Raw genomic sequence first — 22,609 nt, 5'->3', positions numbered from 1 at the left:
GTTTTTGTATGTTTGTGTGTACATTAAAAAGCTGCCATTAATGCACAATAGACACCTTAAATTGTTTGTTCGGAGACTCTGTGGCAGGAAGGTTTGTGTGCCAGTGCTGCACAGGCATAAAGAACTGCAAAATGTTTTCATAGTAACCCAATCGCAGCAACACTGATGCATGAATTGATTTGTAAACAGCTCACTGTCATACATTTGTTGGAATAGACACTGAGCTTTTGCTGAGGCAGAGGGTATCTGCACTTATGTGGGTCTTTTGTGTGCGCCAATCCTGCATCATTAAGAGCAAAGTGAAATGAATGTTGCCTGTTAGTCCGCACGGTCTCAGAAAAGGACTAGAATCAGTGGAGCTGCACACAGAAGCCTGTTGATCGGATCGTTTTCCCTTTTACCTTGAGGATTTGCTCATCAGTTTGTTTTTTAGAAATTGAACATCTCAACATATTAACTCCCCCCCAAAAAAACAAGGTAAGAGACATACAAACTATTTTTCTCTATAAAATTTGTCTTTTTTTGTCATATATGTAAATTCAACATTATTCACATTAGATCTAATTTTTAAAAATGGAAATATATTATGACATTATTATTCATTGTTGATTTAAAATGTTATTTTAGAAAAGTAAAATGGGTATAAATATTCTTTTCAAATATAGATCTCTAGCTATCTTGAAATACTAACTCTGTGTGAATAGCTTTTTAAGGTCTTCCCACAGCTTCTTAAGTTCACACTTTGACTAGGCCAACCAAAAACATTTTTTCCTATGCCATTAAGAGGCTGACTTGGTCAAGTGCTTCCACTTATTGTCACCGCTTAAGACCAGTCTGCTAAAACCACTCATACTCCTTATGTCAAGCTCAGAACAATAGGAGTCGAGGCAGATAAAAAGTTAGATTTCTTCAAATTTTTATTGGAAACAGAACTGCAGTGAGCGGCGTCGGCTTCTACGGCAGGAACCTCTGCAGGAGGAGACAACGGTTTAGTGACCAGTCAATCTGGCGGAGGATAATAATGAACGTGTGAGTCACTAACCTGGTCTTATAGTTCAGTCCGAGCCAAGCGGATGAGGTTGGTTCCAGGCTCACCACTGACTCGAAACAATCTGGCACTGATGACTGGTTGAAGGCTGGTTAATTAGAGGCTGAGGCAGGTGGATGAAACGAACAGTAATGAGAACTGGGCAGAGATAAGCAGGTGAATCAAATGAGTAATCAGGACAGACTTCACCACCAAGATTGTGGCTCCTTAAGGATTTTTTGGCTCAAAAGCAGCAACCATTAATGCTTTTATCATGGAAAGCTCGTAAAGGAGCCTCAGACCATCATCTGACCACCACATCTTTCTGCCATTATTGAATCCTGAACACCAACCTTAACAGAGACAAGTGAAATCTACCTCAGATGTTGCCTTTTTTCTTTCTCTCCTCTTGGATGAGCCATGATGCACTCTTCCGGTTGGCCATCAACGTTTGGAAATGTTTAATGGATCTTATGGTTTGTAATGTGTGAAACAGGGAAACTTGAAATACATTAGCAAATTATTATTCCATTCTTTGTATTCCTTTGTGGAATTAAGATCCTATACGTATTTGTGACATTTTAAAAGCCTATTGTCTCCTCTGTCAATTCACTTCTCTCATTCTAACATCAAAAGAAGTACTCATTAGATGACCACATCTCTGGGGATATCTGTATATCTAAACATTGCTTAAGCCTTTTAGGTGTGAGCATAAAGAGACAGAAACTCTTACTCTTACAGTACAATACATTAACTCAAAATCTCAGTTTTAGTTGTCATGTTACAACTGTTTGCTATCAGCTTTGGTCATGTAGTATAGATACTTTTTTCTTTCCTATTTTGTTTTCACTTCTTCCTAACACACCTTGGCTGTCTGATAAATGAGTAAAGTGCACCAGTTTACTCACTTATCAGACAACAAACAGGAGATTACCATCAAGCATGTTCGATTGTTTACATGAATTGCTTTACATGTTTGTTGAACAATAGTATTCAGTGAACCAATATATCTGATGTAGACAGAGGAACTTTTGAACTTTTATCTGTACTTGATCACCATGAATAACCTTATTGGTGTCCTTTGTTAAATGATACCAGTGTCTGTTGTTGCTGTTTGCCCAGCCTGCAGGATATGATAAACACTTGTGGTCACTATGGGAAATGTGATACAAATTTGGGCTCACTTCATAAAAAGATCAAAACTATGTTTTTCCAGCTTTAACTTTTAATATTGCATCCAATAACAACCACTGATTTAAGGTATTTTATTTAGATTTTTGTCAAAAACACATAATCTAAAGTTTTGAAAAGGAAAGGTCCCGGTAATATTTGGATTAAACCCTCTTTACTCTTTTCCTGGATATTAAAATCACATGCAAACAATTTCACTGCATCACAGCTGTTTTGTGAAGCCCTAAGATATATGGTTTGTTCCTGACATTGTGTATCATATAAGTCCTTTGTTTTAATGGTTGAAGAACATAGTGCTATAATCAAGCAATTCTCCAACAATACCTAGTCATAGTTTTATTACAAAATAAGGAAAGAAGGGAGGTCTTAATGTTTCCAAATTAACTTTTAGGTATTTATTTTAACCAACGCTTGATTTAGCTCATAATTATACAACCACTTGGGGGCACTCATAGAGCTTTAAATATGTAGCTCAGTCCCGGAAGGTCAGCAATAAAAGAGTAGAATGAGGCAGAAATGTTATTAAAAAGGAGGGTACCTCATTCTGTCAGCACTAAACTTTTGAATTCAATTCCTTTTTTACACATCCTACGCTGAACAGCTTTGAATTGCATATGGCTACATTTTTTAAAAGAAATTATAGGATGTCATGTTTTTCTGCTTCATAGTTATTACACAGTAAGAATGTGATTTAGATGTATGAATGGCACTGTATTAAGTCATATTAGGAAAGAAAATATATTTATTTTTCCCTATCTGCTCTTTGGCTCCTGGCTGTTAACCTTTGACTCAATCCTCTCTGTTTATTCCTCTTTGTCTGTGTGGGGTTGACCCTATTGTGATATATATAGAGGAGCAGATAATGAATGTTTCATCTTATCTGCGTAGGAGGAACTCAGGCCATTCATTAAACATTCATATCTGCCACTGAAATGACCTCCTGGTCATGTCAGGCCATCATTGATGAATTAGCATCAGCCAATCACCAATGAGCTATCGCTGACTGTACTCGTTCAATCACCAACCCTGTGATTCATCCAGACGTTCAGTCAAACATACGGAGATTTTAATGGTTTAAAATAATTTAAGTGCTCCACAGGATTATAAATTGTGAACTATTAATAACTATAGGCTACATGATAATGAAATCAGTGATAACGACTAATTGAAACTTATAATGAAACTTATATTTATAGATGTCCAAGTTATGTAGAATGTTTGTTTTAGATGAAAAAAACAGATATATAATATCTTTTAATTGAAAATACTATCATGATTCAAATCCTGCAGCTCTATAGTCTTGTACAACAGCTGTGGCTTCTGCATGCATTATAGTGTTGGATGGTTCAGTGGAGTACCATGCATCATTCTCAGCTGATGTCCATCCTACTAATGAGGGGCATCTTTTGGCTCAGAGTAACTTTGCCGCTCAGACACAGTTTAGCAACAGCTCAGCCGGCGTGCATTATTCATACACAGGTGAACCAGTAGATATGGTTACACTAAGGTAGCATACCTGCTATATTAAGGTGCCCTTTGCAGCTTTAAAAGGTAATGCTCACTCAGATTGCCCATGCATGTGAAGTCAGACAGTATACAGGCTCAATTGGGACTGCAGATACATTGAGAAAAAAGACAAGAGGTCAAACTGAGGGAAACTTTAGAATATGGGTTTCAGTAACCAGAGAGAGAGGCAGAAGGTTGCAGGAGGTCACAAAGCCAAAGCTGACGTGGGTTGTGGGTGGATACAACCGCAATGAAACACACATGGACACTAACTCTAAAACAAAGAGGACAACCGCGGCTCATAGTATTGCACTTAAACTGTCTCTCCTTGTTGGAGAGACTTGCTGCCAAAGTAGGTGCAACGGCCAAGATGAGGATTCCCTGCTGGCTCACGGACCGGACTTACAATGAGAGTCAAACAAAGGACTACACTGTCTCTGTTAATGGAATGGAAGGATGATTTATACATCAGATGATTTTGGAAGGTTACTTATAAACATAACAAAATAAAGGAATATACTTTTTTTTACACTTTGGAATATACTTTTTAACAAGACGAGATGCACTCTACATCTTCGAGCAATACATGGTTAACCTCAAATTTAACCCGACCAGCTGCTATTTCAACCCTACCGGACAGATTTCTTCCTCCTTATGTACACAGCAAGTATTTTTCTGATAACTGAAGAACTGTAATCCAAGTGAATACAGATGGCTGAGATTTCAACTCCATTACTAAATCATGTTTTAGCAGACTGTGGTTTGAGTTTATCTTAGGGTGCTTCATAAAACAAATTATCTGGGAAGGGTGCATCTATGAGTACTTTAAAATGTTTTCAGAGAGACAAATCAGTGCTGGAAAAAGCAATGCAAACATGGGATCAACTCAGATGTAAATGAAAGAATGTTTATGATGGTACAACACACTAATTTTGTTACACCCACCGGATTCAGCAATATTTTGGGGAAATTGTTTATCTTCTGTTGAAGGATATAAGCATACAACATGCCACCAAAGAAAGGTGACCCAAAATCAGCCAAGAAGGGCAAGTCAGATGAACCAAAGAAAGGAGGAAAGGAAGAGAAAAAGGGAGCGAAAGATGACAAAAAAGGTGGTAAAAAGGCTTCTGAGCCACCAGCAAAGGGTAAGGATGATGGGAAGAAAGGAAAAGGAAAGAAACCTGTTAGTGAGTCAGAAGAAGGTTCAGAAGAAGAGGAAGAGGAGATTTTGTCTGAAGAAACTGGAAGTGATGAGAGTGAAGAAGAGGAAGTGACCACAAAGCCTGCCAAGGGGGACAAAAGTAAAGGGAAGGCAGCTCTAAAAGGGGCTTCCAAAGCTGTGGCTATGAAGCCTAAACGCTCTTCTCCTGATGATGAGGAGGTAGAAGACGATCAGAAGAAGAAGCCACCAGTGAAAAAAGGCATGGATGTAGTTAATCTAAAAAAGATGAGTGATCTCAAAGGGGCCTCCAAGAGCATGATGGGCTTGGCTGCAGCAGGGCAAAACAAGAACTTGGTCAAAAAGGTGGATGCACGATCTCACCTTAAAGGAGCCTCCAAAGTTCTCACAGGCATCACAGGAAAGTCCTCTCCTTTTAGCATGCCTTCTAAACAGGCAGAAAAAGCAAAACCAAAGAGAAACCTTAAAAGTACCTCCCGCCTGTTTCTAAGACTTTCCAAAAAAAAGAAGCCCCCTACAGGTAGTAAACCACTTCTTGGAAACACCAAGCTTTTTGCTGGCTTTGGGGGGAAATCTGGGACAGTTGACAAAAAACCTGGTCTGTCTGGTTTCAGCTTATTTAACAAAAAAGAGGATCCCCCTAAAGAGACCACATCTAAAAAGACAGTAAATTTATCAAACTTGGGGAGTAAGGGTAATAAAATGGCATCTGAGGCAAAAGGGTTAGGAGGGAAGTTTAAAGGAATGTTTGGAAAGAAGAAAACAGGACAAGAGTTTAAGAGTAAAAGTCAGATGGTTGGTAGGATGGCTGCAACAACTAACTGGTTGACTGGTAGGTTCCTGTCCTCTATGGGTCATGGTCGCCTAGGGGGGCGGGCAGGACGAAAAAAGAAACCCTCCTTTGCAACCCGGAATACCAGAGGGGGACTCAATGGGCCATATGAGTATGATGATAATTATGGATATGAAGATGACTACCAGAATAGGTGGGGACCACAAACCTTTGAAAGAGAGTCATTTAACTATGACCAAACTGATCCTTATGGAGAGCAAATATACTATGACGATGAAGAGTGGGAGGATGAGTTTGGTTATTACGATGATGACGGTAACTTCTACTATGATGATGAGCTCTACTTTGATGATGATGTAGATAACTATGGTTACCCATATGATTATTATGATGATGAATATGAAGACTACTATGGCCATGAAGGAGCAGAGTACTACTATGGGGAAGATGGATTTATGTACTCTGTAGAGCCAGACTCATATGGCTATTTTGAGGATGGATTTTATGATTCATATTACCCTGAGCAATATGTGGATTATTTTGACCTCAACATGCCTTCTAACTATGGAATTTCAAACCCATATGTTATAATGAATGGCACTCATGATGTAGTCCCAGGGCCATTTAATGACCAAATGCTGGCATATGCGCAAAGTGCACAAATGTACAGCCCTTATCAGCAACACGTCACAATGATCCCTGAGCAAAATTTAGCTGAGACAGGACAACTTTATGGTCAGGAACAGTTTTATTCGACTGTAGCTGAACCATTTCTGTCAGAGCAGTTTAAAGTCCCTAGGCCCCAGGTTGTGTTGTTTGGAAAAGAGAGGCTAGATGTAGCAACTTTACCACCACCACCTTCTCTTCAAAATCAACCACCTCCCCAAATGTTTGCCTCTCCTAATCCATCATTTGCACTCAACAATCAGGAAATTCTGTCAGATGTACAATATGACCACCAAATCCCAGCTAACTTTTCTGGACAACCTTCTTTGCCCAATGACTTAATTCAGCAATTTCCTGCAATGCCTACTGAGGACTCTATCTATCCAACAGCTATGAGCAATCAACAAGGGTACCTTCCATCTTCTCAGCTAACTCACATCCCTTTTGCTGTTCATCCAAATCACTTGTCTCCATCTCCCCTACCTGCTCAGTTTTCCCCGCAAGTATATCAAGCAGTCCAAGCACAGGATCCACATATATTTCAATTAGAGCAAATCTCACCTGGAGCCCAACAAATGCAGCAACAATTATATTCACAACTGCATTCACCAATGGCCTCCCCTGTGCCAGTGCAAAAGATTACTCCCCTGCTATCTCCCCAGTTATCATTGAGGCCAGGATCACAAGAAGTACGAGTGCCTCATTCACCCCACTTCTCAACACATCCAGTCGATTTCCAACAATTTCAGTCTGGTTTTCAGTCAGACCCCTACTTTTCTCCTCATCTGCCTTGGCACACTCACCAGGCCTCAATGGCAAGCCAAAGACGCCCGTCAAGGGGGAGGACAGTTAGAACTAAACCATCCTTTACAAAAGAACGAAGAAGAAATGGGTTACATAGGGGCCCATCCATTGTCAGACCCCATTCTCCACCCTCTAGCCCCCTGGCATCTCCACGAGGATCAGTAAGAAACAGGCAAAGTCCCCCGTCATCCCCAAGGTTATCATTCAGACAGCAACCCCCTCCAGATGCAGTGCATCTGCCCCCACTGAGACCGCAATTGATGAATGGGAGAAAAAAAACATCTACGATCAGGCGTTCCCCTTCTCCACCACGTCCCTCTCCACAAAGCCGTAGCCCAATTCAACATGAAATATCTCATTCTCCACAACATTCATTCCGCCCAGCTTCCCCCCATCGCTCACCTTCACCATCACGTGTTTCCACTCGACCCCTCCCAACCCGCTCCTCTACCCGCAGGCTGAGAGGAGGGTCAGGAGTGAGAAGCCATGTGCCAATGGGAGCTGTGAAACCTTCACCAGCCAATCCCTATTTAAAAAGACACAGTAGACCTGGGCCCCCTGTAACTCAGCAAGTAGCTCCCTTTAGGGCATCTATACATAGAGGCCCTGCATCGCCTTCAAGGGAAATGGGATCTGGAACCAATATGCAAGGTATATCAGGCTCTCGGCCAGCAGGTTTAAGGGAAACCAAGAGAACTGGTCCTGCCCAAGGAGCCTTTCACAGACCTGTAGGTCGGGGACAGCCACTTGTACGAATGCCCAGAAACCAACCATCGGTACAGTCAAGGCAGTCATTTAGGGCTTCTCCAGTAGCAGCCCCTGTCTCTCCCCAGCCATCTTTAAAACAAAGTGGTCCTCTTTCTCCCCAGCCCTCAATCCGAAGACTCCAGAGTAGACCCCCATCTCCACAGCCCCTGCATCATAGATCTCCTCAGCCTTCCCGCTCAGCCTCTCCCATGTACCACATCTCTCACCCTGCTTCTCCCTCACCCCATCGGAGACCTCATAGTCTGAGGCATGCATCTTCTCAGCCTTCTGTACATTTGCCTAATCATCCCCATGGTGTCCCCCTACAATTGCAAAACAGTATTCAGTATGATTACACACTGATGGAGCCAGGCCCATCCCCTATGCTAACCAATGCTTTACCAGGTTCCCAAGTTCTTCCTCAACAACTACCACCATCCCCTAATATGGGGCGTACACTTCATAATCCTTATTTGCACAATTCTAGCAATACAGCATCTTTACAAAGGACTCCTTCTCCTTTGCCCAGAGTACATGGGGAGGAAGCAGGTATTGCACAAGAGATCCAAATGGTGAATCCATATGGCCCTCTGGTCCCCTCGCCTCTTTCCTCACCACACCTGTCTTCTGCTGTACTTAATTCTCAGCTACGTAATGCTTCCTTCACATCCCCTTTACAGCAACACCTCTCCCTGGCTTCAGCAGCCCCTGTTTCCATAGGACCCCCACCAGGAAGCAGTAGAGGTAGCTCCCCACTTTTCTCTGGAGGACTACGAACTTCTCAGATCCAAGGATCAATGTTCAAGCTTCCCAGTGGTACTTTGACAATGCCTAACGGCTCTGTTAAACATAGAAGTACAAATGATGCTGGAGTTGGTGTTAGTAATGTAAGGTCTTCCCCCTCTGTGCTTTCCAGCGCTTTGCAGAACCAAAACCTACGTCAAGCCACTTATAGGCTACCTGATGGCTCATTGGTCACCAGAAAAGAACCTGCTGAACCTGCCTCAGGTCCTTCCACCATGTCTTCCTCTATGTTGTCATCTGCCCTTTTAAACTCTAATGTACGTAAAGCTACATATAGGTTGCCTGATGGAACTTTGGTTACAAGAAATGAGCCAGCACCTGTTTCTTCCTCCCCAATGCTCTCCTCGGCCATTCTTAATGCAAATGTTCAAAAAGCCTCTTATAGACTACCAGATGGATCATTTTTAACACGTCCAGGAGAGAAGACAGAGAGTGCTGCAAATTCTTCCTCTTCACCTGGACTGTCTAGTGCTTTGATGAATGCAAACCTCCGTAAAGCAAAATTTCAACTCCCGGAAGGATCATCACTGTTTTCAAGAAATCAACCTCAGAGTCCGACAAGCCCTCTCCTGTCTGGTGCTTTGCTGAACAGTAACATCCGGGGTGCTTCTTACACTCTCCCAAGCACATCATTACTGAGCCAGCATGGTCCAACTGATACCCCTGAGCAACGTTCACTTAATCTCTCTAATGCCCTCCGCAACCAGAACATCAGATCTTCTTCTTACCGGTTGCCAGATGGAACACTCATGACACGCTCTCAAGCAACTACTTCTCCGCAATCAATTGACCTATCGAAAGCATTATCTAAGAACCCAAACCTTCGTGGAGCAAAATACCGCCTCCCGGAAGGTAATATCATGACGAGGCTTGGGGCGCCCAGCACCCCACAACCCCTGAACCTTTCCGGTGCTTTACAAAAATCTCACTTACAGGCAGCTTCTTTTCGTCTACCTTCATATGCTGTAGTATCACCACATGTCCAGGGAGCTGGACCTGAACAACACTGGGCACATGGCTCAGGAGCCGAAGGCATGCAAGAAGATCTAGATGTGTGGGGGGCAGAGAGGGTTCTACCTCATGGTACAGTGCAGAACCTCAACAAGTGGTCCTTGTATGGAGATGGAGAGCTCCCTGAGCACTCCCAGCATCTAATGAGGCACAGAGATGAAGGGGAAGAACCTGGGAAGTGGAATCTCAATAGAGATGGGGAACCACGAGGGCAATGGTTTGACAAGGTAATGATCTTGTTGGAAACAACAAATGCCTTAGACAACTAGCTTGGCTAAGGCTATTATAATACCCCTAAATTTGAATGATCATGTTTGGAATTTATCATGGATGGAAATTATGTTTAGCCTGTTAACAATTAAGCCTGTTAACAATTAAACAGAAGCAAACTTGCCCCAGTTAAAAGGTAATTGTTCATATTTTTGTGATTGTCAAAAACATTTAAGCTTTGAGTTGTTATGAGCAAATAAGGTAGAAACCAAGGCATAACATTACTGATGGCTGGTAAACCAACTGCGTCACAGGTAATATAAAATCCTAGATTATTTTAGGAACAAAAAATTAATTCAAATTCTTTGAAAAATCCCATTGCAAATGTTTTTTATGCAAGTTTGTTAAATTAAGGCCTGTTGTCTTGCATCATTTCCTAATGGCTCTAAACATTTGTGTTAAAGATGTACTCAATCAGAAGAATGCCTACAATCACTCATCGGGAGTGCAGGGAGGAAGATGGTGTGGAGGATATGACTCAATTACAGTAAGTCATTTTAAAATATATTAAAAGGAAAGACAAAGTAATTTTTAAGACTGACTCAAAAAGAAAAAAACAATAAAAACCGTCTAATATGAGGCAGAATCATACAAAAAAAAACACTATAAAAACTTCAAAGAAATTTCTCCATTATCTGCATTCTGTTCCTTTTCAGAGAGATGGACGAAGGAGCTGTTTTACTGAACTTAAGGCGAAGGTTTGACAGACATCTTATCTATGTAAGTATCTAAAAAAGAACAAAAACTATAAATTTCATATTTTTAAATAAGTATTAAGTACTATCAAACATTATTTGCCTTTCTAGAGATTTACCATTTTCCATGTTTGTTCTTTTCCCTTGAGATACTGTACTGGTTTTATGCCAAAGGGTGCTCTCTCTCCAATCCACAAGATATTTTCCTAAATGTCTTGAGCAAAAAAAAGTTTTTGTTATTTTAATGGTTAATTTTATATGGTTCTGGTTATTATTGTTGCATTTATCCTACTTTATTTTGGCTTTATTTCATATATTTCTTAGAAATAACTTCAGTTCAGTTTTAACTTACTTTACTTCAGGCTGTAATTTGCCTAGAAGTGTCTAGTAAATTTAAACCAAAAAAAGAAAGCCCATTTTTTTTATCACATTTATTTCATTATTTAAAAAATGGTGAGAATTCTTGCCAGATGTTTAAAAAGCATTTATTTAAAAGCAAATAAAAATATAAATAATGTTTTTCAAAACTGCATGTTATATACCTTCCAAAATAATGTTTTTATGGTAATAAAATATATCTGAATATAGAAAACAAAAAATAGATAAAATTGTAAGGGCTCAAACACGCTTTCAACCTTAGAACTATTGACATCTGTTAATTCAAGTGTTTTAAAAACATTTTTTATATGTTACTGTTCTCTTTCAGACATATATAGGAAGCATACTGGTGTCTGTGAATCCCTACAAGATGTACAATATCTACGGGACAGATGTTGTGCTGCTGTACAAAGGTCGTGCTCTGGGAGAACACCCTCCGTATGTAAAATGTGGTTTTTACATTTCGACATTGCAAGCATACAATGCCGACATTGCAAGCATACAATGCAAACAAACTAAAATAACGAGGATTTGGTATTATGCATTTCTTTCAAAACATTGTTCATAATACAAAATACATTTTGACTTTAATAAGTCATTAGCAAATAGCAAATACAAAACTGTTGCAGTATATTTGGCTTTAAAATGCACTAGTTAGATGCAAAAAAAAAGAAAAAAAAGAGCATAAATCAGACAAGGGATTTCAATATCAATGTACTCATGTGGACTAGTGGTCCATCCTACTAGTACAGCATTTGTGTTGAAGAAGCTTCTGGTCATGACTTTTTCTCTTACAGGCATTTGTTTGCCATAGCAAATGCTGCTTACTCCAAAATGATGGATGCCAAACAAAACCAGGTCATTATAATCAGGTAAGAGTACATAATCCTTTTTACTTTAATACAAAGCAGGTGATTTCCACTTCAAAAAAGTTAGTGCTATAACCCAAATATAATAACTCAATAATACTTTAATTGCAGCTTCAGCTGGTTGCTGTGACATGTAGTAGTTAGAAAATTGTAACTACAAGTACATATGTCTTTAATTGTTTGAAATGCAAAAAAAAAAAAAAAAAAAACATGTGTGAAATATGTCCCTAAAGGAGTAAGTAATCAAGCACTATTTAGATAGCCATTTTGCAAGTACCATGCTGTATGGATATTTACTTCAACAAGGACAGGGAAGATGATCAAAGCTATTTATAATGTGGATGAAGCTCAATACAGGCCATCCTAAAATAGACCTGAAAAGAACTAAAAACTGGATTGTAAGTTTACCTTCCAACAGAACTGAAGCATTAACAACTAGAAATACGTTTGAATGACTTAGATCCAATCACCTCTGTTTCCTGAAATGACCCAGTCAAAGTCCAGACCTAAAGACGATTAAGAGTCTTTGGCAAAGCTTGAAAAGTATCCAAATGCCCTCCACCCAGTCCATAAAGTCTAGATCTATTTTGTAAAGAGCTGGTAATGGTGTCCTAAGAGGCTAAATAACAGTATATACATGCAACTCTTTTTAGATTTTTCTTCATATAAACAATAACACATTTTTTGCTTCCACTTCACAGTTACGCACCAATTTATGCTGGTCAAGCAAAAAAAATAAATCCTAATAAAATAAATGAAGATTTGTGGCTTTAATGTGATAAAATGTAATAAGGTTAGTTGGTTTTATTCCAAGGCACGACCTATTAATGAACAAACTAGTCTAACATATGGCTCCTACATAACAAAAGACTCCCACAACTAAGGTGGTCATTAACTTGAATCTCACTTGGGAATGAACTTGGAAAGATGGACATCCATGCAGATTCAAAACATCAGCGCTCCAACACATTTAAGTGAAAGCTGACTGAATTTACAGTCTCCTAGATAAGAGCAAAAATGTCTTCAGGAAAGCTGCAAAAGAGTACCGTCACCACAGATATGTCTACTCTTTAAGTGATGGAAACTTTCCTGTTTTATATGCACAGGTTTTTAATGCATGTTTGTTTCTGTCTAGAGAAATGAGCAGAAATGAGAATGGAATTTAAAACAAATGTGTCATGCACACATTGAACACTTAAGCCATATTTGGAAGCAGACACCAGTAAGGAAAGCCCAGCAAGGTCTAAGCTAGGTGCAGATTTTGTTTCACAGGTCTGAGTCTTGTGAGTGGACTACTGGTTTGTGTGTGGTGTGTGAGTGAGTGCATGTCAAGGGCTAACTGAGGTCTAGTGTACAGTGACCATTAATGGCCTGATCCTTAGCCAAGCAGCCTGTGAGCTGAAACCTTATGCTGGAAAGTTTTGAAGGTCACTTAGTCCCTAAACACACAAAAACGCACAGCATTCTACCTTCCCGTAGTGTGGCCTGGATAATGGTGGTATTTAGTGCTAATCTGTTGGCAGTGGTATAGGTACCTGGATGTTGGTGTGTTGGTGTACTTGCATGTGAGACACTGCTTCAGATAGTTCCTCTCAGACTAGGAATTGAGACTTTGCGTAATGCTAGCCAAGGCTGTTCTCATGTAATTTAGTAAGGTAAACACTTAGCAAGCCCAACAGCTTGAAAACAGGGATTAAAAAGTATTTAAGAAACTAGAAAATAAATTCTTGTTCTTAGAAATCGTTTTTATCATTGGGGGAGATTAGTGTTTATTAGGGTTTTTGAGGATAAATGTTATCTTCTTGGCAAGAAAGTCACTAAGCCCCTTTTTGGGCTTTAATTTAATAGTGATAAATTATCAATTTCAGGTTATAAATATACAACACCATCCGTAAGTATTATTTATTGTATTTATGGAAATCTAATAGGAGAGATCAACACAAAGTAGGAAGGAAAATAAATTTTCTATGGAAATAGCTTTCAATATAAAGATTTATAAAGTGTAGCTTGTGTTTTTTTTCTCAGAACCTTGTAAATAATACTTCATAGAACACCTTTGCTCTTTGGTTCAAGCCACAAGTCATCTGGGTGTATTTCTACCATCTTTGTAGCTGTAGAGTGAAACATTTGCCTATTACATTTCTGGGAGTGTCTGTGAACATCCAGGTTCCTGCCATAGATTCTTAATTAGAGCGAGTTCTAGACCTTAACTAACATTTTTCAACACATGAACATGCTTTAGTCTAAAATAACTGCATCGTCTTGTCTTGCGTTTAGCTCTCCTGTCCCTGCTGAAGAAATGCATCCTAACAGCACTACCTCCATATTTTATAAAATATATAAAAACTTTTTTTCATTTTCCTTCCACCATACAATCATGCATTACTTTTTGTTGGTTTTTGCACATAATATATGAAAAGAAATGCATCGTTCGCAGGACATTGTATTGAGTAAAATGTTTATAAGAGCAGTATAGATGGGCACATTGGAAGGTTCCTGCTCTCTTACTGTGTTTTAGTGGAGAAAGTGGGTCTGGAAAAACAGAGGCCACCAAGCTTATGCTCCGCTACCTGGCTGCAACAAGCCACAACTCCAATCCATTGCAACAGGTTTGAACACATACGGACACGTAGAACATGATGCTCATAGAATATTTCATAATAAAGAGGATTTGTAATGTCTCTTTTCACATATGTTTTTTCCCTTTTACTGCTTCTTACGACGTCTTTTCGTATGGAAAGATTGAGGTAGTCTTTCATTCTGCATGCATTAATCTTTACCTTAAACTAACCATCTTCACTTCGTTTAGGTAGCAATGGTGGTTGCGGTGTTGCTCTCCTTGTTTCATTAGCAGTACTGGAACACTAATGAGCTCGCCATTCATTTTGAGTTATCCCTACATTTTCATTTACTCCTTCCTATTTAGTTGTTCGGTAAAAAGAGATATTTTTCTGTCTGTCTTCTGAATTTGGGTTATTCACTTCTTATTCAATACCTCCTTGTGGTTTGCTCTTTATCGAAGCATGCTGGACATTTTGGGACAGAGAACTTAAAGCTAATTCATTTTTTTGCATCTTTCTTCACAAAGTGAATGGCAGCTGAGTATTCCGTTTAGACTTTTATGTATGGAATGGTTTAAAGCTATAGTGGAGGATTTTTGTGAATTTTTAAAAAGACCCGCCCTCTCCACTTTAGTAAAAAAAAAAAAAAAGCCCCTCTCTCCTTGTGCATGCTCTATTTAAAAGTTGCTGTTTGCATCGCTCATACAAGCTTACTTTCCAATAGAAGATTTGCAATTTTTCCACTATGTCAGCCTCACCACCGGTAATTGAAAATGGGGACGAGCACGTACGACGGCTTTATGTAAACATATCACCAGAATGATTGACAATTAGGGGGACCACTTGTTTTGATGATCCACCCAGAAAAAGAACATCCTCCACTATACCTTTAAGTGTGCCATGGTAAGGAATTGCAGAGCAGTCAAGCAGAATGCTGTATTTGTTCCATACCACTTGTTTATATGCTTGCTTATTATAGGAAGTAATTCTGCTTCAGAAAATCATTTGAAAACTATTTGATCTCCAGCTCGGCTTGGATGCTATGTCTATTTTAGTCATGCACAAACCTCTGCACCATATCTCTTGCATGCCATCTATAATGACTATGTACAATTGTTCTACTGCATTTACACAACAGCTAATAAAACTGTAGTAACCCAACAATATGGGTTGATTTCATGTAGCCTTGTAGCAAACCTACTTTTCTATCTGAATGAGTGTGCAAATTGTTTGATGATAGAGTTACAGCACTGATATGTGACTTTGCTTCTTTGCTGCTCATCTGATGAATTTGGATGAATTTTGAACATGGTAGATCCTGGAGGCAGCGCCCCTGCTGGAATCCTTTGGAAATGCCAAAACTGTGCGAAACGATAATTCCAGCCGCTTTGGGAAATACATAGAGGTCTATCTGGAGAAGTGAGTGCGGATCAGACATGTTGATTTGGACGGCAACAATTTTTTAATCCTACTAATGTGCCCCACCCCTTCTTGTTTCTGTTGATCTAGTGGTGTAATTAGTGGTGCCATAACCTCTCAGTATCTGCTGGAAAAGTCCCGTATTGTCTTTCAGGTAACTTCCACAGAATCAGACACAGCATGGCATCTTTATCTCATGTAGTTGTCTGTAGAATGAAAAGCTAATGTTTGCTTCAGGCCAAGGATGAGAGGAACTATCACATCTTCTACGAGATGCTGGCAGGTCTTCCTTCTCAGCAGAAGCAGGCTTTCTACCTGCAAGATGCTGAAACCTACTATTATCTAAACCAGGTAGAGAAAAAGTGTGCAGTACAGATTTTTTATTGCCAACCATGTTGATCAGTGCTCTCTTCAGTTTGAACCCTCTCTCTGAATTAAGGGAGGAGACTGTTTGATTAGAGGAAAAAGCGATGCAGATGATTTCCAACGTCTGCTCTCTGCGATGGAAATCCTTCACTTCGCCCCTGAGGACCAGTCGGCCATCTTTAGAATCCTCTCATCCATACTTCATCTGGGCAATGTTTACTTTCAAAGGCATGAGGTAATTCTCTGGGTTCATTCATTGTTCAAAATTATCCCTCTGTCTGTATTTTGTATTTACCTTTTACCTGTTTATGGAGAATGAAGTGAAGAAAGCAGTAAGAGCAATCCTGGTTTGGAGAGAATAGTTTTCATTGCATATTCAAGCTAAACACTAATCAGAGGGAAGTTCCCATCATCTCAAAAAACCCTATCTGAGACTTTCACCCCATTACAAAGGTCTGTCTTGTTAGGCTAGCCATTTGCTCTGTATTTTAAAAACACCACACCACCTGTTATATGAAACTACTAGAAAAAAAAAGTTTATCCTGCTATTAGATCTGCTTTTAAGATATGATGGATGAAGCCATGCAGTTTTCTATAGAAAACTGATGTTTTGCTCCCAGTTGAATGGCATTTCTAGCTGCAGGTTGGAGAACCAGTAGGATTTGAGTTTCTTTTTCCCACTGACATTTCAGAGAGCAAGTATTAAAACAGTTGGAGATAGTGAAATTCAAAAGGCATTACATTTAATTTGTCATTTTTTGACAAACTAAAACCAAACCAAATACATGAGAGGGCAAACTGATCTGTAATACTTACAGCCAGGGGATTATTAGAGGTAAAATAAATATTTTTTTCTCCTATTATTTCACTAGTGGCCACAGGCTTTAACTGAACACCTACTTCTAGTCTGTTTGATGCAGTAAGTTTAAGTTCCTGAACTATGAAGCCACATTTAGGGTAGGCTTAAACCGTAATCTGGCACAGGTACTCTACTGATGATATATGATCCTAACGGGTTCTAAATGATAAAACACACTGTAGCCTGCAATCATGTAAATCCTATTTTCTTTTACAACCAAATCATGATATTCATCTGCTTATTGATCTTGGAAATAATCATGAAAAGGGTTTAATCTTATTGTTTCTGATTGCCATAGTGTTGGTTTAGAGCTTGTCCTTAAAATAAAAAAAACCTCTTTGTCGTCGTATTGTCTGTTTATTTTGCTGTCCTCCATTGTTGCAGACAGGAGGTAAATTGAACTGAAAATAAACTTTATTTATGTCAGCCATATTTGAAATTTAAATAAGGGTGGCTCAGGCAGTATATTTTCCTTGTACTTGAGCTTCAGATTTTCCCCTGTACAAAAGTTTCAACCAGGATACTGCCATGCATGCAGAATGTTGTTCAGGTAGCATCTGTTTAAACTATTTATTAGCTCATCTGTTAGTTCGTACCTCATACGAAGCAAAAGCTCACATTGTGCTATAAAATATCTAATTATGAACACTTCTTTTTTTATGTTTGGATGCATAAAATAGAGAAAACAATTATGATCAGCTTATATCTCTGACAATACTTGGCAGCTCTCATCTCATTAATACAAACCTTAAAAGTCAATGACAGTTTATTTCCGACTATTCAGTTCATTCAAATAACTTGTTTACCTAAAGAGGGTACATTCCATAGAGCTCAGTGAGTTAATTGTTGTATTCAAAGCTCATCTGTGCCACAACACGGGCAGTTAATGATGAAATAGAAAAGTCAGCCCTTCTTTATTAAGCCTGATTGTCTTGCAGGGATTTCCTCTGCAGACAACAAACTGAATACATCTTTTCTCTTTTGTGTGTTGGAGGCTGATGGCCAGGAGGTGGCATCAGTAGTGAGCGCGCAGGAGATCCGAGTGGTGGCAGAACTGCTTCAGATCTCCCCTGAAGGACTACAGAAAGCTATAACTTACAAAGTCACGGTTAGTTTCATGCTAAACTACCCGTCCCGTGTTAGTAGATTTTTTTTTTTTTTTCATGTTCTGTTCTCCTCCTCTCCTGATTGGTTCATTATAACTGTTTGAGGTTTCACATCTTGTCTCCTCTGAAGTGGACTGGCAGGTTCTTTTTCTTACTTACACAGGTGTGTTTACATGAGAGCATTGTATTGGTCCCAGTGTCCCTTACATAGACACAATGGAGAACCATGTGCTGCCCCCCCACACACAGAGAAAAAGACACAAAAGAAACAAACCGCTGTCATTGATCTACCCCCACCGTAGACATGTACACTCAGTTCCTTGGGTGGATCTTTTCAGTAGAGTGGACTGCTTCTAACACGTTGTGATGAATCTTGAATCTAGCTGTTATTTTTTAAACAATTAAATCGTAGTAAGCTAAAGTTGTTTTTGTTTTGTTTTTTACATTATAACCTCAGATGTCAATGTCCAAAGAAAGTATAGAGGAAAAATGCTTTCCAATGTTTTTTTTTTTTTAATAACCATTTTATCACTTTGACAGGGCCTTTTTAACACATCCATTTGCTTTGATTTTAGTTATTCCTTTTTTACTGTTGCTGTATGCTTAGGGTTACCAACCTACTCTGTTTAACTCCGCTGCACAAAGTGTTTTAGATGTTTGCCCTGAAGCATTTCATCAGAGCACCTTCATCCAGATAATTGCTAAATACCCTTCACTACTTGTGACAAACTTCCAAAAGGTGTTTTCATCCCTATTTTAACAATGACTTTCTTCTTGGATTCAGAGAATTATTCAGAGAACAACTAATGCTCAACAGATTCTCCCACCTGAGCTGTAAACCTCTGCAGCTCCTCCAGAGTTTATATTGAAGTAGCATACAATTGGTTGCACCGAATTTGATTGAGGTTATGAAAGTAAACGGGAATATTACGAAATGCATGCCTCACCTATCAGATTTCTAATATTTCAGGATGTTGTTGATCTAAATGCAGACAGGAACAGCACAGCAAGTCAAGATTATTAAATGAAAAATAAACCATCCATCCATCCATCCATTATCTGACACGCTTGTCCCGAGTGGGGTGACGAGGGGTGCTGGTGCCTATCTCCAGCAGTCAATGGGCAAGAGGCGGGGTACACCCTGGACAGGTCGCCAGTCCATCGCAGGGCAACACAGAGACAAACAGGTCAAACATTCCATTCAAACCATTCACACACACGCTCACACCTACAGATATAGCTTTTTTTTTTTTAAGTCAGGCGACGACCAAAGCGTAACATTTCCCCATTCAAGCACAAACTGATGATGGTAAGCTACATTTAGCCACAACTGCCCTGGGACACATTGACAGAAGTGAGGCTGCCGTACATACAGTAGGTAGCCTCTGACCACCATCAGTAGGCAATGCATGTGAAGTGTCTTGCCCATGAACACGTAATATTGAAAGCCGGGGCTTGAACCGTCAACTCTTTGGTTGCAGGGCAAACACCTGCATCCCTGTGTTTGCCCTGCAACCACGGTCACGCAGTTGATTTTTGTTGTGTTGCAGAAACAAAACAAAACTTAGCCTAGATGCAAGCTTCTGTCAGCCTGTAGCCTCTCCTCACCCAGGCGCTGTTTCTTTATTAGATATAAGCAAATCTTTTATGTATTTTCCCCCTAATGTTTCTTCCATATGTATCTTGTACGAGAGAGGGAGAGAGACATCTAGCAAAGGACAACAGGTCCGATTCGAACCCGGGTCGGCCACTTCGAGGTCTCCGTTCATGGGTCCTGTTATCTTCCTTTATGTTTTGGTAGAATGTTTTCTTGGTATTCATAAATCGTTATTGCTCAAACTACAAATGTTTACCCCTCCCAAGATGGCGGTGATTGTGGCTAGGCTCGCACTAGAATGTGTGACAACCCGCATGCTTTCTATGCTAGCAGTATTTCACTGTAATATGTTTCATTTACAGACAGAACAGAGTGAAAACAGAACCACCCTGCAGTTTTACATGGTGCTATTGTAGACTCCTTCTATAAGTTACGGTACTGTAATTACTTTTGAACCATTATGCATTGCAATATACAGTTATGTCTTGTGAAATAATAAAGCAAGTACATACTGTATTTATATCATAGACATGAGAGAAATCGGTTACAGTGTGGAAATGGGAATTTAGTGAACTTAGGAAGAAAAAACATAAAGAGGACAATAACTGCCACAAAAAAAAAAAAACACAAAAAGCAAATAAAAAGCCCAAAACACAACGATATGCAATACTTTGTTTAGTTTTTTTTTAAAGTTTTTTTTATAATTTATAACCCCTAGAAAACACATTTGATTACAGATTGTGGTTGTAGCTTAAAAAATTGCAAGAAAGTGCAAGGGGAGTAAGTCATTGTTGAAGGAACTGTGCTTTCCTCATCATTTTACTTATTAGATTTCTTTACATACCCACACTCTTCTAAAAAGATACTGCAAAGCCATTATATTGTATCATTTTTAAATGCTTAAAATGCAAAATGGGCATTAGACTGAATATTTTTATTTTCAATTAGCTGTGTTTTTCTCTAATCTCTGATTTCCTGCAATATCGAGAGAAAATCCTTTGAGATTCGTCTTCCTTGTCCACACTAAAAAACCTTTTCCTAATTAGATATGTTATTCTGTAGAAATGTCTTCAGGCCTCATCCTTAAACACATAAGCAAAACACAGAAGAAAAGAATGGAAGGTTTCTTATTTGGTGTCCTGACGTAATGACGTTAAAGCATTTTTCCTCTTTGCTTAGGGTAGATCCAATTATTTGGTCAATAAAAGCTCACACATTCCACAGATGTACAATATACCCCTAATCTTCATCTCTGTAGAGTGAAACAAAACAAGTACGAGGTCTCTTCTACCCCTTTATGCTGATAAAACTGATATTCCAGTTGAAAATCCATGCATTATCCTTTGTTCTTCACTTGGATCCATATTGAAAATAAATGCCAGTCCAGTTCATCATATCCAATTGTAGTGGAATGCATCAAAAAGAAACTGAGGTGAAAGAAAAGGAGAGAAAAATCTTACATCTACCACAAGCACATGCTTATATACACGAGGCAAGAGTCTTTTGCATTATTCAGACTCTAATTACAAAGGTGCGTAGGTAACAGGAGAGGAGTTGGGGCTACCAACTCTTTCCTTAGGCAAGAGGTGTGTGCACATTAAGAGGGTGTTTGTGCCGGTCAAGAGGATTTTGGCAAAGGAAGCTCTCAAATCTCAAAGCGCTCTTTATCTGAACAGACTGAGTCTTGGTCTCTTGCATCTATGAGGTAGAAATGAGGGGGCAGAGCTTCCAGGAAGCAACGTCTGTGATGGAGATGAGGAGGAGAAGGGAATGCTAAATAAAGTGGGAGAATAGAGCCCCTAATGCAGCATGAATAGTGTCCTACTCTGTTGAACTCAACTGAAATGTGTAAACTTAACTCTCTGTATGACGGCTGGCAACCTTTTTCTCCACAGGAGACTATGCGGGACAAAATCTACAGCCCTCTGAGTGTAGAAAATGCTGTTGATGCCAGGTGAGGCAAAGGAACCAGAGAGAACCAACCCCAACAATTCACATACAAATCCATTCGTCTTTTTATTGGGTTTTCCAGAGACGCCGTTGCCAAGATTCTTTACTCACTTATCTTCCACTGGTTAACGGAAAGGATAAATGCTCAGGTGTATCCTCGCCAACACAGCCTCTCCATTTCTATTCTTGACATTTATGGATTTGAGGTAAGCAGGTGTGACAACAAACAAATCTGACTGGAGTTTTAGAGAGCGAGGTTTCTGCAATATAAAGTGTTTCTGCACACATTTTAGATGGGAAAAAACCCTAAATGACCTCTGAATGATTACAGGAAGTTGCAGCCTGAATTTAGCACAATAGGTTGTTTGTTGGACTTTTTTCTTATCAAGCCAGGCAGACAGTTTTCCAGAAGCCATAAATTCACCCCAGGGCAGATGACACGAAATCAACAGGTCTAAAATAAGCAAAGTGGGATTTCCTCCATCAGACAGAACAAAATGAGCAGGTCAACTGAACAGACGCAGCGGACGCTGCCAGAGAGTTCCAGACGCGGAAGCCTAAAGGTTGCAGAGCTGACATGAGATCAGATCTGAGCTGATGAAGGAAGACAGGATAATCCACAGGACAAAGTCAAGAGGGAGATCCAGGTTCAGTCTACAGAGAATCCAACAGGAGTCCGAAGACAAGCAGGCTAACTAATTGGACAGGGGCAGGCAGGCTCAAAGGTTCAAATACAGAAACAAATCAGGATCAGACCAAATTCTCAAGAATAATCTGGTACTGCTGGCTTGGAAACAGGCAGCTTAAATA

The 22,609-nt window shown here is 39.6% G+C and overlaps 1 protein-coding gene across 1 annotated transcript in view; it reads left to right on the top strand.

Annotated features, from left to right (window-relative positions):
* The first annotated feature begins 9,932 nt into the window (after nucleotides 1-9,932).
* myo15a (myosin XVA) overlaps nucleotides 9,933-22,609 on the top strand; it is a 54,122-nt gene continuing 41,445 nt past the window's right edge. Inside the window, exons 1-14 of the mRNA XM_015388627.1 lie at nucleotides 9,933-9,956; nucleotides 10,404-10,486; nucleotides 10,656-10,719; nucleotides 11,401-11,510; nucleotides 11,870-11,944; nucleotides 14,460-14,550; nucleotides 14,683-14,688; nucleotides 15,818-15,921; nucleotides 16,012-16,075; nucleotides 16,159-16,272; nucleotides 16,361-16,522; nucleotides 18,141-18,254; nucleotides 21,745-21,803; nucleotides 21,882-22,005. Of these exons, the coding sequence (XP_015244113.1) occupies nucleotides 10,404-10,486; nucleotides 10,656-10,719; nucleotides 11,401-11,510; nucleotides 11,870-11,944; nucleotides 14,460-14,550; nucleotides 14,683-14,688; nucleotides 15,818-15,921; nucleotides 16,012-16,075; nucleotides 16,159-16,272; nucleotides 16,361-16,522; nucleotides 18,141-18,254; nucleotides 21,745-21,803; nucleotides 21,882-22,005 (1,170 nt within the window). The 5' untranslated portion in view covers nucleotides 9,933-9,956. The remainder of the gene's footprint in view (nucleotides 9,957-10,403; nucleotides 10,487-10,655; nucleotides 10,720-11,400; nucleotides 11,511-11,869; nucleotides 11,945-14,459; nucleotides 14,551-14,682; nucleotides 14,689-15,817; nucleotides 15,922-16,011; nucleotides 16,076-16,158; nucleotides 16,273-16,360; nucleotides 16,523-18,140; nucleotides 18,255-21,744; nucleotides 21,804-21,881; nucleotides 22,006-22,609) is intronic.

Source organism: Cyprinodon variegatus, unplaced genomic scaffold (genome assembly GCF_000732505.1).
Source record: "Cyprinodon variegatus isolate N-32 unplaced genomic scaffold, C_variegatus-1.0 Scaffold431, whole genome shotgun sequence".
In the NCBI taxonomy this organism is placed as follows: Eukaryota; Metazoa; Chordata; class Actinopteri; order Cyprinodontiformes; family Cyprinodontidae; genus Cyprinodon; species Cyprinodon variegatus.
This window is presented reverse-complemented; position numbering and strand designations above follow the sequence as displayed.